Source organism: Zophobas morio, unplaced genomic scaffold (genome assembly GCF_036711695.1).
Source record: "Zophobas morio isolate AGI-343-1 ecotype UQ-CSIRO unplaced genomic scaffold, CSIRO_AGI_Zmor_V1 ptg000040l, whole genome shotgun sequence".
NCBI classification, from domain to species: Eukaryota; Metazoa; Arthropoda; class Insecta; order Coleoptera; family Tenebrionidae; genus Zophobas; species Zophobas morio.
The window spans coordinates 5,434,095-5,448,682 of NW_026972145.1; the positions used below are offsets into that span (position 1 = coordinate 5,434,095).

Consider the following 14,588-nt stretch of genomic DNA (forward strand, 5'->3'; position numbering starts at 1 on the left):
TAATTTATGTATTATTAATAGCGTTTTCTTGTTATTTAAATAAAGGAACAAATTAAGTGCACAGTTCAATTTTTAAACATTCTGTATTTTTGCTCCGTAAAAATGATAAATGCTAAGTTATATAATAAATGCTCAGTTAAAAAATAAATTCTCAGTAAAAATAATAATAGCTGCTTAGTTAAATTAATAACTGTTCGGTTAAATAAGGAACGCTTAGTAAGAACCCTACGTGCTAAGTATAAAAATTGCTCTAAAGAGTTTCGACAGTACTTCCCTCGCTGTCGGAAACGTGACGACTGCATGCCTATTATGTTTTTTTTCGCAGTGGATTTCAAAGAATTCGGTTTTGTAGTTCCTGAGTAAATCAATAAAATAAATTTACGCATTCATTAATTTTTTTGAGTCACCCTGTATATGCAAATCCAAAAAATATGAATGGAATGATAGATCACAAGTACAGACTCATCATATTTTGTACATTTTAGATATGATTTATTCCACAAACTTTTGAGCTGACGTCATCAAGTTTTTGGAGGGGATAAGCAAATATTTTTTGACTAAAGATTTATGATGCTTTTTATAGCCTTAAAACATCTGCAACATTTCAAAGCATTCTGGTTAGCAGATTAAAAATTAAATTTCAAAATGTTGTTTTATAATTTTGATTTTTTTTCCAAAAATCTAGACGTTTCGGGTGAAAAGTCAATTCAGAGTTGTAAACTACATGTGTAGGACTATGTTATATTATACAATTGAAAACCCATTTACTATGTACAATTTTGAAGTGACGTCATCGCATTAGTGGTGGGGATGATTAGACAAATTTTGGTTAGCGTTTTACCATCTACATGATATTCTTAATATAAGTGCAAAATTTCACAACAATCGATCGAGTACTTTCGGAGATTATCTGTCTAATAAAAATCCGGGACGGCAGACGGACAGACGGACAGACGGACAGACGGACAGACAGACGGAAATGGGAGACCTATTTCTTCGTCTTCTAGGGGTCATGAAAGATCGAGAAAACGTAAAAGTAGAGAGTCGGCCGACGGACTCGATTACAATACTTCCTTTGCTTACGCTCGGGAAGTAAAAATCAAAATTGAAACATTGAAAAATCGGAAATCAAAAATTTTAAAAATTGGAGATTGAAAAACGAAGAAATCGAAAATTCGAAACGTCGAAATTGAAAAATCATAAAGTTAAAAAATCGAAAAATTAAACAACCGCAAAACTGAAATATCGGAAAATTGAAAAATAGATAAGTCGAAAAACCGACAAATATAAGTAAAAAAATTGGTCTAAAGAGGTTAGACAGTACTTCCCTCGCTGTCGGAAACTTGACGACTGCATGCCTATTGTGTTTTTTTTTCTCATTACATTTTTGTAGTGGGAATTTAAAAAAAAATTGCGATGACGTCATCAACATTTTTGCAAGGACACGTATATCAGTTGGGATAGATGTAGTGTAATACTAAGAATAAAATTATTATATTCTCAAATTTTCGGGAAAATGAATTGGGTCGTTTTGAATATTGATTTGTAATAATCAATAAAATAACGAAACAATTTACTCACGAATACGTATCAGAGGCAACTGAAAATCGTGTATGTATAAACATTCTTAATTTAAGATGACAGGCGTAACAGCATACGTGAGAGTCAAACAGAGAAACTGTAAACAAAACGACAATCGGTTTTATTGCGTCGACTTCCGCTTATTATATAAAACATTGGATTTTATTTTAATTTTTGACGGTGGAATTCACAATTGGTTGATTTAAAACATGTCTATACCACATTCGCGAAACCTAGTCAGCTATGTTTCAACCGAGTTTTAACTTTAAAAAATTTTGTGTCTACCAAATTGGGTTGGTCCAATGTAATACTAATAATAAGTATCGCCTTTAATTTGATCAATAAAATAAATTGACCTCAATAATTTTTTTGAGCCACCCTTTAAGAAAATCTAAAAAATATGAATGGAATGATAAATCACAAGTACAAACTCATCATATTTTCTGCATTTTAGATAGGATTTATTTAGCAAAATTTAAGGGTCACGTCACCAATTTTTTTAGGAGGGATGAACAAATACATTTTGAACAAAAGTTTACCATGCTTATAATAACTTTAAAATATCTCCAAGATTTCAAAGCATTCGGTTTTGTAATTCCTGATTAAATCGATCAAATAAATTCACGCATTCATTAATTTTTTTGAGTCAGCCTGTATATGCAAATCCAAAAATATGAATGGAATGATAAACCACAAGTACAGACTCATCATATTTTGTACATTTTAGATAGGATTTATTCAGCAAACTTTTGGGGTGACGTCATCAATTTTTTAGGAGGGATGAGCAAATACATTTTGATAAAAAAATTACCATGCTTATAATAACTTTAAAACATCTCCAAGATTTCAAAGCATTCGGTTCTGTAAATCCTGATTAAATCAATAAAATCAATTGACGCATTCAATAATTTTTTTCAGTCACCCTATATATGCAAATCGAAAAAATATGAACGGAGTGATAAATCACAAGTACAGACTCATCATATTTTTCACATTTTAGATAGGATTTATTCACCAAATTTTAGGGTGACTTCATCGATTTTTTTAGGGGGGAAGAGCAAATACATTTTGATAAAAAAATTACCATGTTTATGGTAACTTTAAAACATCTCCAAGATTTCAAAGCATTCGATTATGTAATTCCTGATTAAATCAATAAAATAAATTGACGCATTCATTAATTTTTTTCAGTCACCCTGTATATGCAAATCGAAAAAATTTGAATGGAATGATAAATCACAAGAAGAGACTCACCATATTTTGTACATTTTAGATAGGAATTATTCGGCAAAATTTTGTGGTGACGTCATAAATTTTTTAGGAGGGACGACCAAATACAATTTGATAAAAAATTTACCATGCTTATGATAACTTTAAAACATCTTCAAGATTTCGAAGCATTCGGTTTTGTAGTTAATGAGTAAATCAGTAAAATAAATTTTGCGCATTCATTAATTTTTTTGAGTCACCCTGTATATGCAAATCCAAAAAATATGAATGGAGTGATATATCACAAGCACAGACGCATCATATTTTGTACATTTTATATAGGATTTATTTGGCAAACTTTTGAGCTGACGTCATCAAGTTTTTGGAGGGGATAAGCAAATATATTTTGACTAAACATTTATTATGCTCTTTAGAGCCTTAAAACATCTGCAACATTTCAAAACATTCGGGTTAGCAGATTCAAAATTAAATTGCAAAATGTTGTTTTATAATTTTGATTTTTTTTCCAAAAATCTGGACGTTTCGGGTAAAAACTGAATTCGGAGTCGTAAACTACATGTGTAGGACTATGTTATTTTATACAATTTAAGACCTATTTACCTATCTATATTGACTGTTCTGTGCTATTTACTATGTACAATTTTGAAGTGACGTCATCGCATTAGTGGTGGGGATGATTAGACAAATTTTGGTTAGCGTTTTACCATCTACATGATATTCCTAATATAAGTACAAAATTTCACAACAATCGGTCCAGTACTTTCGGAGATTATCTGTCTAATAAAAATCCGGGACGGCAGACGGACAGACGGACGGACAGACGGACGGACAGACGGACAGACGGACGGACAGACGGACGGACAGACAGACGGAAATGGGAGACCTATTTCTTCGTCTTCTAGGGGTCATGAAAGATCGAGAAAACGTAAAAGTAGAGAGTCGGCCGACGGACTCGATTACAATACTTCCTTTGCTTACGCTCGGGAAGTAAAAAGTCGCGAGAACAAGAAACAAAAATAAAAAAAAAATCAAAGTTTGATTTTTCATCCAAATGTCCGGATGTTCACAGTTTAAATAACATATTATTAGTTTTGTAAAATTTGGACATGACGTCATCTCATACGATATTCCTAAAAATTTTCAAAATTCGACAACATTCGATCTGGTAATTTAGAGAGATAGACGGAAACGAGAAACTTAATTTTTTGAGCTCTAAGGGTCACGAAGCATAAGAAAACAGAAGAATAGTCATTAGCCTGAAGACCTCGAATTGAAGCTTAAAATGACAATTGACCTGTATAAGGTGTTGCCTAATCTTGACCTATTCATGAATTTACTACCAACATGAAACAACTAAAGTTAAAAGTACCTGAAGGGACCAACGTTTTGAGGTTATGTCTAAACAATGTGAACTGTTTATATTTTAATCTCCAGGTTCGTAATACAAGATTCGTTTTTATAATAATCTTTTAACGTAACAATACGACACGAATTTCAGACTAGACGAATTGGTAACTTTGCAATATTCCGAATCCGTCACCGCCCCCAAGAAGCCCTCTCTGGTCAACGTCCATGACTGTAAAATTTGCCCATACGTTACAACGTCGTTTTTCCTGATGATGAACCACATCCGCCGTCATCAGTCGCCTTTGGTACCTTTTAACTGCGTAAACCCCCTTGATTCTTACCATTGCAAACACTGCAGTTTTCAAACTGAACTAACGCTGCTTTTCAAGCAACATATTAGAAAACACCATGGAATTAAACACGAAAACGACGATTTAATTGTACAACACAATAATCAAAAATACGTTTGTGGAAAGTGCGGATTTGAGACGCATTTTTTGCTTAAATGTTTATGTCACATTCAAGAGTGTCAACAGTCTAAAGAACAATCAAATTCGAAAAGGAATATTAACGCACGATATGTAGACGATCTTGACGCCAAATGGTACAAATGTAAACAGTGCTCGTTTAGATGTAAACGCAACTCATCTTTGTTGGGACACGTGAACCTTTGTCATTTGAACGAAGAGAACGACAAGTCGAATGAATGCCAGCAGGGTCCGGACAAGACTAGAGATTGTTCGAACTTAAGGAGTGACGGGAGAAGCCAGCATTTGGATGGGAAAAGTATCACGTGGTATCGGTGCAATGAGTGTCCAGTTAAAACAAGAGACAAGAGGGTTTTGCAGAAACACGTGAAAGCGCGACATTCCAACGGACACAGAGGCATTAAATGCTACAATTGTGAGAAATGCCAATTCAAAACCAAATACCGGTACGTTTTAAATAGACACATAAATGCGCGGCATTTGGACGAAAGCGAAATAGAGTGGCACCAATGCAACGAGTGTCCTTTCAAAAGCAAAGACAAAGACGGTTTGAAAAAACACATTAACGCACGGCATCTGGACGACCAAAACGTGAAGTGGTATGAATGTAAACAGTGCTCATTTAGATGTAAACACTACGACTCCTTGATGAGACATGTGAACGCCTGTCATTTAGACGAAAAGGACGGCAAGTGGTATGAATGTAAACAGTGTCCTTACAAGGCTAGAAATTGTTGGTCGCTAACGAAACACGTGAAATCCCAGCATTTGGAAGGACATGACATAAAATGGTATGAATGTGAAAAGTGCCAATACAAAGCCAAACACCCTCAGTCTTTAAAGAAACATATAAATCGGCGGCATTTGGACGAGGACGAAATAAAGTGGCACCAATGCACTTTATGTCCTTTCAAGAGTAAAGAGAGAAACGGTTTGAAAAGACACATTAACGCACGGCATCTGGACGACCAAGACGCGAAGTGGTATGAATGTACACAGTGTCCATTCAAGACTAGAGATTGTTCGGCCGTAAAGAAGCACATGCAATCCGAGCATTTGGAAGGATATGGTGTTAAATGGTATGATTGTCAAAAGTGCCAATTCAAAACCAAATACCCCCAGTCTTTAAAGCATCATATAAATCGCTGGCATTTGGACAAGAATGAAATTAAGTGGTACCGCTGCAGTGAGTGTGCGTTCAGGAGCAAAAACAAAAGCGGTTTGAAAAAACACATTAACGCACGGCATGTGGCTGACCAAGACGCGAAATGGTACGAATGCACACATTGCCCTTTCAGAACTAAGAATTCTTCAAATTTAAACGAGCACATAAAAAGGCGCCACTCAAATGCGAAAAGTGACAACGTCATAGCAGACAAAAATCGAGTTTAATTGTGAAGTTTAAACAAAAAGTACAGTAGTGGTGAATGACTTTTCTCGTTCCATTAATATAGAAAATAAAAGAATTAAAAATTAAACGACTTGTAACTGTATAACGTGTTGCATAATTTTGAACTGTCACAAATTTTCTGCCAACGGTAAGCAACCAAAGTACCAACATTTTGAGGTTATGTTTCGAAAAATTTAATTTCATATCCAGCATTTTCGAGTTCAATTTTTACTTTATGTACACAATTTTGTGATGAAATCATCAACATTTTGCAAGGACACGTAAATCAATGTGGATTAGACTAAAAATAACAGTATTCCAAAAATTTCTGGGAAAATGGAGTGAGTCGAGACTGATTGAATCAACAGAATAAATTGACTCATTCATTAATTTTTTTGAGCCACCTAGGTATATAAGCAAATCTAAAAAAATATTAATGCAATGATAAATTACAAGTAAAAACTCATCATATTTTGCACATTTTTAGTAGAATTTATTCAGCAAAATCTTGAGATGACGTTATCAATTTTTTAGTAGCATAATCCTGAACTTGTGGTTTATAAATGCAATTTTTCAGTATTTTCATTTTTGACATTTTCAATTTTTCCATTTTTCAAATTTTCGATGTCTCCATTTTTTTATTTTTCGATTTCTCGATTGTCCGATGTTTCACTGATACGATTTCGCAATTTTTCAACTTTTCGATATTTTAATTTTTCAATTTTTAAAATTCTAGATTTTTCGATTTCTCGAGTTTTCGGTTCTTCTATGCATATTTCAGTTTTTCATTTTTCGGAATTCATTAAATTTCTGATTTTCCATTTTTTTTAATTTTTCGATTTTCCAGTTTTTCGATGTTTCGATTTTTCAATTATACGATTTGTTCAATTTCTCGATTTCTAAATTTTAGATTTTTTAATTTTATTTTTTTTTTTCATGTTTGGACTATTTATTATTGCTAAAAATAAAAGTAAAAAATAACTACCAAAATTGTGACTAAAAATATGTAAAAATTAATAGAAAATAGAACACATTGCTGCTAAAACATAAAAATAATTGTACTTTCCCAAAAAAATCTATTGCATGATTACTGTTCCACTAGTATTGCTAATTTAGGACGTTAGTATCAAACGCAGTGAAAGTATTAATTCTTAGTTAAACAAAAAAATAGTTGAGTGTCAAAATCGAGTGAAACATGTGAGACGTGTGTAAACAAAAGCATCTAAATAATAACTATTTCCCGCAGAATTTTTGGAGGCTTATAGAGTCGACATTGGCCTGAGCGCGCTCCGGTCTGTGGATCATACAAGTTCTCGGGCGACGATGTATCTAACGACGCAATTGAAGTACCTGATATGTCACAGCGCAAAAAGTATTTCTCAAAAAACTTTCAAACGTTGAAGTCTTTTTAATCGAACAAAACACAATTGGCGAATAATTTTTTCAAAGAAAATATTTTAGTAGAATATATAAAGTTATAAAAATTTGCATACTTTTAAATCAAATTATGTCAGCAATGAAAGAAGTCGACTTGTAAAAGAGTTTCACCAATATTGGTCAGCTAAGAGTATTTATGAGTTTTATGACCTAAAGTATCTGGACTGATTACCTGAAAGGGTCGGTCGGCAAGGCTCCCTCCTGTGTAAAACTCAGCCATTCATTGAAACGGAAAACTTTGTAAATAGGGTTGCCTGGTTTCACTTTATTTTCATTAGTCAGTATTTTTTTAAAAAACTAATATTTTGATAAATATAAATTTTAAACAAAAATGACCGGGTCTTCCCCATAGAGCTCAATGTTGTCTTTGCACTGATATAAAAGTTGAAGCGAAAAATGCTCTCTCCTCGTCTAAAAATGCAAATTCCTTCGAAGAATGAACAATGAACGATTAATTAAACACTAAACAATCACTTATTTTAAAAAATATTGTGTCTTCCCCAGAGATTTAGACATAATCTATCGATTGAAATGTCGATCTTTTTTTCAAAATTGAAATTACGCCCGTAAAATGAAAATCTATGTAGCTCATTTTTCGATCTGCTACTGGCTACTGGGCACCCTTAAGTCTAAAACATGTTTTCAACTATGACATGTTTAAAAGAGGAAATGGAATTTATTAATTTATGCAGTTACACAATTTTCGGAAAAAATGGAGTGAGTCGTCTTGAATCTTGATTAATAATAATCAATAAAATAAGGAAACAATTTAATCACGTCGTCGTCTAAATTCAATCAAAATGATTGTAAATTACTCATGAAAGAAAACTGGTGAAAACATAACCTCAAAATGTTGGTACTTTCGTTGTTTGACGTTGGTAGTAAATCAGCAACAGGTCAAATTATGCAACACGTTATACAGTTTCAATTTTTATTTCTTTCATTTTCTGTATTAATGGAATAAAAAATGTCTTAAAGTCTAAATGGATATTCACCACCACTACACGCTTTGTTTAAACTTCACATGTTCCGTCAAACTCGCTTTTCGTCTTCTATTAGATGGTCACTTTCCGCTTTCACGTGCTGCTTTTTTATGTGCAACTTCAAATTCGAACGATGCTTAGTTTTGTGTGGACAATGAGTGCATTGGTACCATTCTGGCTCCTGTTTATTCAGGTGCTGCGTTTTCATGTGCAACTTTAAATTCGAACAATGCTTGGTTTTGTGTGGACAATGTTTGCATTTGTACCACTTCGCGTCCTGATCGTCCAGATGCCGTGCGTTAACGTGTTTTTTCAAACCGTCTTTGCTTTTGCTCCTGAATGGACACTCACTGCAGCGGTGCCAGTTGATTTCACTCTTGTCCAAATGCCAGCGATTTATATGATCCTTTAAAGACGGGGTGTATTTGGTTTTGAATTGGCACTTGTCACAATTATACCATCTGATGTGATACTGATCCAAATGCTGGCTTATCACGTGACTCTTTAAGTTCGAATGGTCTCTGTTCTTGTACGAGCACTGCTGACATTTGTACCACTTGCAGTTCTTTTCGTCCCCATGACAAATGTTCATGTGTTTCGTCAAGGACCTCTTGTATCTATATTTACGAGAGCACTGTTTGCATGCGTACCATTTCGCGTCTTGGTCGTCCAGATGCCGTGTGTTAATGTGACCTTTCAACCCGTCTTTGGTTTTGGACTTGAAATGACACTGAGTGCAGGGGTGCCACTCTATTTCGCCTTCGTCCGAATGCGCGGATTTCACGTGCTTGGTTAGGGTCGAACAATCTCTAGCCTTGTAAGGACACTGTTGACATTCGTACCACTTGCCGTCCTTTTCGTCGAAATGCCGTGTGTTGATGTGTCTTTTCAGATTGCCTTTGCTTTTAGCCTTGTAAGGACACTGAGTGCAGGGGTGCCACTCTATTTCGTCTTCGGCCAAATGCCGCCGATTTATATGTTCCTTTAATTTATACCGGGACGTGGTTTTGTATTCACATTTTTCACAATTGTGCTGTTTAATGTAGCGTCGGTTCAAATGCCGTGCATCCACGTGTTTCTGTAAAACCCTCTCATATGTTGTTTTAAACGGACACTCCTTGCACTTATACCACGTGATATATTTTTCATTCGAATGATAGATTATCACGTGCGTTTTCATGTTCGAACTATCTCTAGTCTTATAAGAACACTGTTGGCATTCGTACCATTTGCAAACAATCACGTGTCGTCTCAAAGATTGCCTGTATTTAGATCGAAATGAGCACTGTTCACATTTGTACCATTTCGCAACAAGATCGTCTATATGTCGTGCGTTAATGTGCCTTTCCAAACCGTCTTTTTTTCTACACTTGAAGGTACATTCAGCGCAATGAAACCACCTGCTTTTGTCCTCAACTGAAAGCTGCTGCTTCGAATTCGGTTGTTCTTTCGTTTTATATCGATTTTGTTGACACTCTAGCATGTGACATAACCATTTAAGCGAAAAATGCGTCTCAAAACCGCACTTTTCACAAACGTACTTTTGATTATTGTGTTGTACAATTAAATCGTTGTTTTCTTGTTTGATTCCATGACGGTCTTTAATGTGTCGCTTCAAAAGCAACGTTAGTTCGGTTTGAAAATTGCAGTGTTTGCAATGGTAAGAATCAAGGGGGTTTTCACAGTTAAAAGATGCCAAGGGAGACTGATGGCGGCGAGTGTGGTTCATCATCGGAAAAAACGACGTTGTAACGTATGGGCAAATTTTACAGTCGTGGACTTTTACCAGGGAAGACTTCTTTTCAAATTTTCCGTTTCAACCAGTCTGAAATTCATGCAGTATTGTTACGTCAAAAGTTTGTTATAAAAACGAATCTTGTGTAACGTACCTGTAAATTAAATTGCAAATCTTACAAATTGTTTTCGACATAACCTAAAAATGTTGATACTTTTACTTTAGTTGTTTTATGTTGGTAGTAAATTCGTTAAACAGACCAAGATTATGCAACACGTTATACAAGTTTGTATTTGTAGGTTCGAATGGAGTCCATCGGGTAAATGACTATTTTCATGTTTTTATATTTCGTGATCCAGGCATATTTATTAGGAATGTCGTATGAGATGACGTCATGTCCAAATTTTACAATAGTAAATGTCATTTTTCCAATTTCTACTAATAAAATGATCATTTCGTATGTTAAATCTCGCTATTAAAACAATAGTTTAATCGTAAGGATGAATAAAATGTTTATATAATCTCTCGGCTTCGCCTCGTGTGCTAAACTGTTTTTTCGTTGGATAAAATTCACTTTTATTCACTTATACCATAAATAGCTATTAAATTGTATAAAATGACATACTTCTCTGCTCGTGGTTTATGAATCCGTGTTGAAGTTTTACCCAAGGCATGCAATTTTTTTCTTATTTTCTAGATTTTCAAATAGTGTTTCCATCTGGTGCACCCCATAATTGCAAAATGAATATTTCCTTGCAAAATGTACCATTTTGACAATGTTTTAAGTTTATTGTTGTGAAAAGATCAAAAACTTTAAAAATCGAAAAATCAAAACACCCAAAAATTGAAATATTAAAAAACCAAAATATTAAAATATCTCAAAAATTGAACATCCAGAAATTGAAAAGTTCTCAATATTCAAATCCTTAAAAAATGAGTATTGAAAACTCGAAAAATTGAGAAATCCAAGCATCAAAAAATAGTAAAATTAAAAAATGTAAAATTTAAAAACTCCAAAAATTGAGAAATAAAAGAAAAGAAAAATCAAAAATTAAAAAATTCGAAAAATTGAAAAATTATAATATCGAAAAATTGAAGAATTGGGAAATCGAAACACCAAAAAAAATCAAAAAAACAAAAATCTAAAATTCAAAAATCAAAAAATTGAACACTCGAAAAGCCAAAAAGTCGAAAAATCGAAACATCGGAATGTTCAAAAACTGAAACATTGAGAAATCAAAACATCAACAGTAGAGGAGTCAAAAAATCAAAAAATTAAGAAATCAAATTAGACCAAAATTGAAAAATCGAAAACTTAATAATTCAAAAATTGAAACATTATAAATGAAAAAAAATCGGTAAACCGAAAAATTGAAAAATCTAAAAATCGAGAAATTGAACGATCTAAAAATTAAATAATTTAAAAATCGAAGAATTGGAAAACCGAGAACTTGAAAAATCGAATAATCAACAAATCAAAACTTCAAGGAAACCAAAAAAATTAACGGAAAATCTAGAACTTAAAAATTGAAAAATTAAAATACCTATCGAAAAATTGAAAAACCGAGAAATCGAAACACCAAAAAATGGAAAAATTGAAGAACCGAAACATTGCAAAATCCCAGAACTGAAATACTGAAAAACTGAAAAATGGAAGGAAAATTGAAAAATCGAAAAAGTGAAAAAATTCAAAACTGAAATCTTGAAAAACTGAAAAATGGAAAGAAAATCGAAGAATCGGAAAAGTTAAAAAATGCAAAACTGAAACATTGAAAAATTCAGAAATCGAGAAATTGAAAAATCACAATTGAAGCAAGAATTGAAAAATCGAGAAACAGAGAAATGGGAACATAAAAAAATCAGTTAATCGAAAAATTGAGAAATCGAAAAATTTAGAAACGTCAAAAATTGAAAACTGAAAAATAAAAAAAATTAAAAATCGCAAAACTGAAACATCGGAAAATTGAGAAATCGAAAAATTAAGAAATTCGAGAAACCGAAAATATGAAGAATCGAGAAATCGAAGAATCGATAAATTGAAAAATCCCAGCAGTAATATATCGAAAAATTGAGAAATCGAAATCGAGCAAAACTGAAATATCGTAAAGTTAATAAATTGAAAAGCTGAAAATTCAAAAAATCGAGAAATTGAACAATAAAAAAATCAAAATATTGAAACCCCGTAAGTAATATAGGAAAATTTAAAAAACAAAAATTTTAAAAATCCAAGAATTGAACAACAAAAAAAATCCAAGCCTGAAAACTCAGAAAATCGAATAATCCAGAACTCAAAACATCAAAGAAAACGAAAAATCTAAAATTTAAAAATTCGACAAATTGAAAAATCATGGAACTGAAAAATCGAAAAGTCGAGATAGTGAGAAATCTAAAAACCTAAAACTTTAAAAACTGAAAAATTAAAATATCGAAAAATTTAAAAACCGAGAAAACACAATATCAAAAATTTGAAAAATTGAAGAAACGAAATATTGCAAAATTCCAAAGCTGAAATATTGAAAAACCTAAAATTGGAAGGAAAATTAAAGAATCGAAACAGTGAAAAAATCCCAAACGGAAACATTGAAAAATTGAGAAATGGAGAAATGGGAAAATCAAAAAAATCGGTCTAAAGAGTTTAGACAGTACTTCCCTCGCTATCGGAAACGTGACGACTGCATGCCTATTATGTTTTTTTTCACATTAGATTTCGGTTTTGTAGTTCCTGATTAAATCAATAAAATAAATTTGCGCATCCATTAAATTTTTTGAGTCACACTGTATATCCGAATCCAAAAAATATGAATGGAATGATAAATTACAAGAAGAGACTCATCATATTTTGTACATTTTAGACAGGATTTATTCAGCAAAATTTTGAGGTGACGTCATGAATTTTTTACAGGGGATAAGTAAATATATTGTGATTAAAACGGTCCTGGTTTAATAACAAAAAAATATTGTTCGTCTATGAAACAAGCTCGTCTTAGACAAAGTATTCGTAAAAAAAATATGTCGTAAAAAAATTTACGTATGCTGGTCCCGACTGCGATTATGGTTTAAATATTTGTTAGATGATCCTGACATGGATGTAGAAACATTTGTGACAGCCAAAGAAGTTTTTTTGAGAAAATTATCTTTGAATTTAGACCAAATTGAAATAGACACTAGGCAACAGGCACATTTGGGCAAAAGAAAGAGAAATTAGGGTTACGGCTTCAAGTTTTGGACGTATTTAAAAACTTAGACCGACTACAACAACAGCTAAAACTGCGGAGTTTCTGTTGTACAGTACATTTAGAGATAATAGTCATACATACTATGGACAACAAAGTGAGGAAAAATCTGTCAAGTGTTTTGAAATAAATAAAAATATAAAAACTGAACGGTGTGTCTTTATTTCAAAACAATTTCCTTACTTGGCTGCTAGTCCAGACAGGGTTCTAGAGGATAGGAGTGCATTAGTCGAAATTAAATGCCCTTCAAAATCGCAAGATTTGTCTCTCGAAGAAGCGGCTAGAAAAAAAATAATCAAATTTTGTACATTGACAGACAGAGAATTGAAAGTAAAAAAAATCATGATTACTACTTTCAAGTCCAATGCTTGTTACGGGTATTTCACAAGTTTATTTTGTTGTGTGGACACCCAAAGGAATTAATATAGAAAAAAAAACGAAGAAATATGTAAAAAGATGGTAGATAAACTTGGCAGATTTTACTTTGGAGCATTATTGCCCGAAATAATTGATTTAAGAAGAAAGAGGAACCTGCATTTGCGAGAGATTTTTTTTAAATAAATAAAATTTGTTTCTATTTTTTTATTCACTTTAATAATTTATTAGGAGTACATTTTTCATCACCGAGACTTGCATATTTTTATTATAAATATATTTTGAAAATGATCTCTCGGCAAATGAAAACATATACGAGCACTTTTTTCGAGTAAACAATGAAGGGAGAAGTTACTGGGCGTAGGGCTTTTTTAAAACACCTCCTTTCTGGGATAAGTAGTGGATACACTTAGCTACTTATACGTGTTAAACAAAAGCTGTATTTTATATATTTTTTATTATTATTATAGATATGTTTATTAGTTTTATTAATTAACAAAGTAAAATATATATTAACAATAATATTACAATGAATTTTTATTAATCATGTGTATTGAATTCAGGATCCTGAGTGGAGTAAAAATATTATAGTTCCCCAGTTTTAATTCGGTTTTATGATAGTACCTCATTGCCTAAAAGTTAATTTCCTTAACAATAGATTACTACGGCCGGTCCTGGCGGCTTGTTATAAAACGGAGTTCCTTGCCATAAATTAGAAAAATCAGCCGAGAACTCTAACAATCAGCTTATGGTAGAGCAGGCGATAAGGGTTTTACCTGGAAGGTCGCT

At 32.7% G+C, this 14,588-nt stretch overlaps 2 protein-coding genes across 3 annotated transcripts; one reads left to right on the forward strand and one right to left on the reverse strand.

Moving 5' to 3' along the window:
- The first annotated feature begins 4,169 nt into the window (after window positions 1-4,169).
- Window positions 4,170-6,070, forward strand: LOC135140424 (zinc finger protein 142-like). 2 transcript variants are annotated; one of them, XM_064070961.1, is made up of 3 exons: window positions 4,170-4,245; window positions 4,310-4,739; window positions 4,857-6,070. In XM_064070961.1, exons 2-3 carry the CDS (start codon window positions 4,428-4,430, stop codon window positions 6,036-6,038), a joined length of 1,494 nt encoding a protein of 497 aa, XP_063927031.1. In that variant the 5' UTR covers window positions 4,170-4,245; window positions 4,310-4,427; the 3' UTR covers window positions 6,039-6,070. The 2 variants fall into 2 exon arrangements, with proteins under 2 accessions (XP_063927031.1, XP_063927030.1); XM_064070960.1 differs by having other exon boundaries at window positions 4,310-6,070.
- A 2,303-nt stretch (window positions 6,071-8,373) lies between these two features.
- On the reverse strand, window positions 8,374-10,416 carry LOC135140410 (zinc finger protein 43-like). The gene is made up of 2 exons (XM_064070939.1): window positions 10,346-10,416; window positions 8,374-10,281 (listed from the first exon to the last, which is right to left on the reverse strand). The coding sequence occupies exon 2, from the start codon at window positions 10,186-10,188 to the stop codon at window positions 8,506-8,508; it is 1,683 nt and encodes a 560-aa protein (XP_063927009.1). The 5' UTR covers window positions 10,189-10,281; window positions 10,346-10,416; the 3' UTR covers window positions 8,374-8,505.
- Window positions 10,417-14,588: the final 4,172 nt, after the last annotated feature.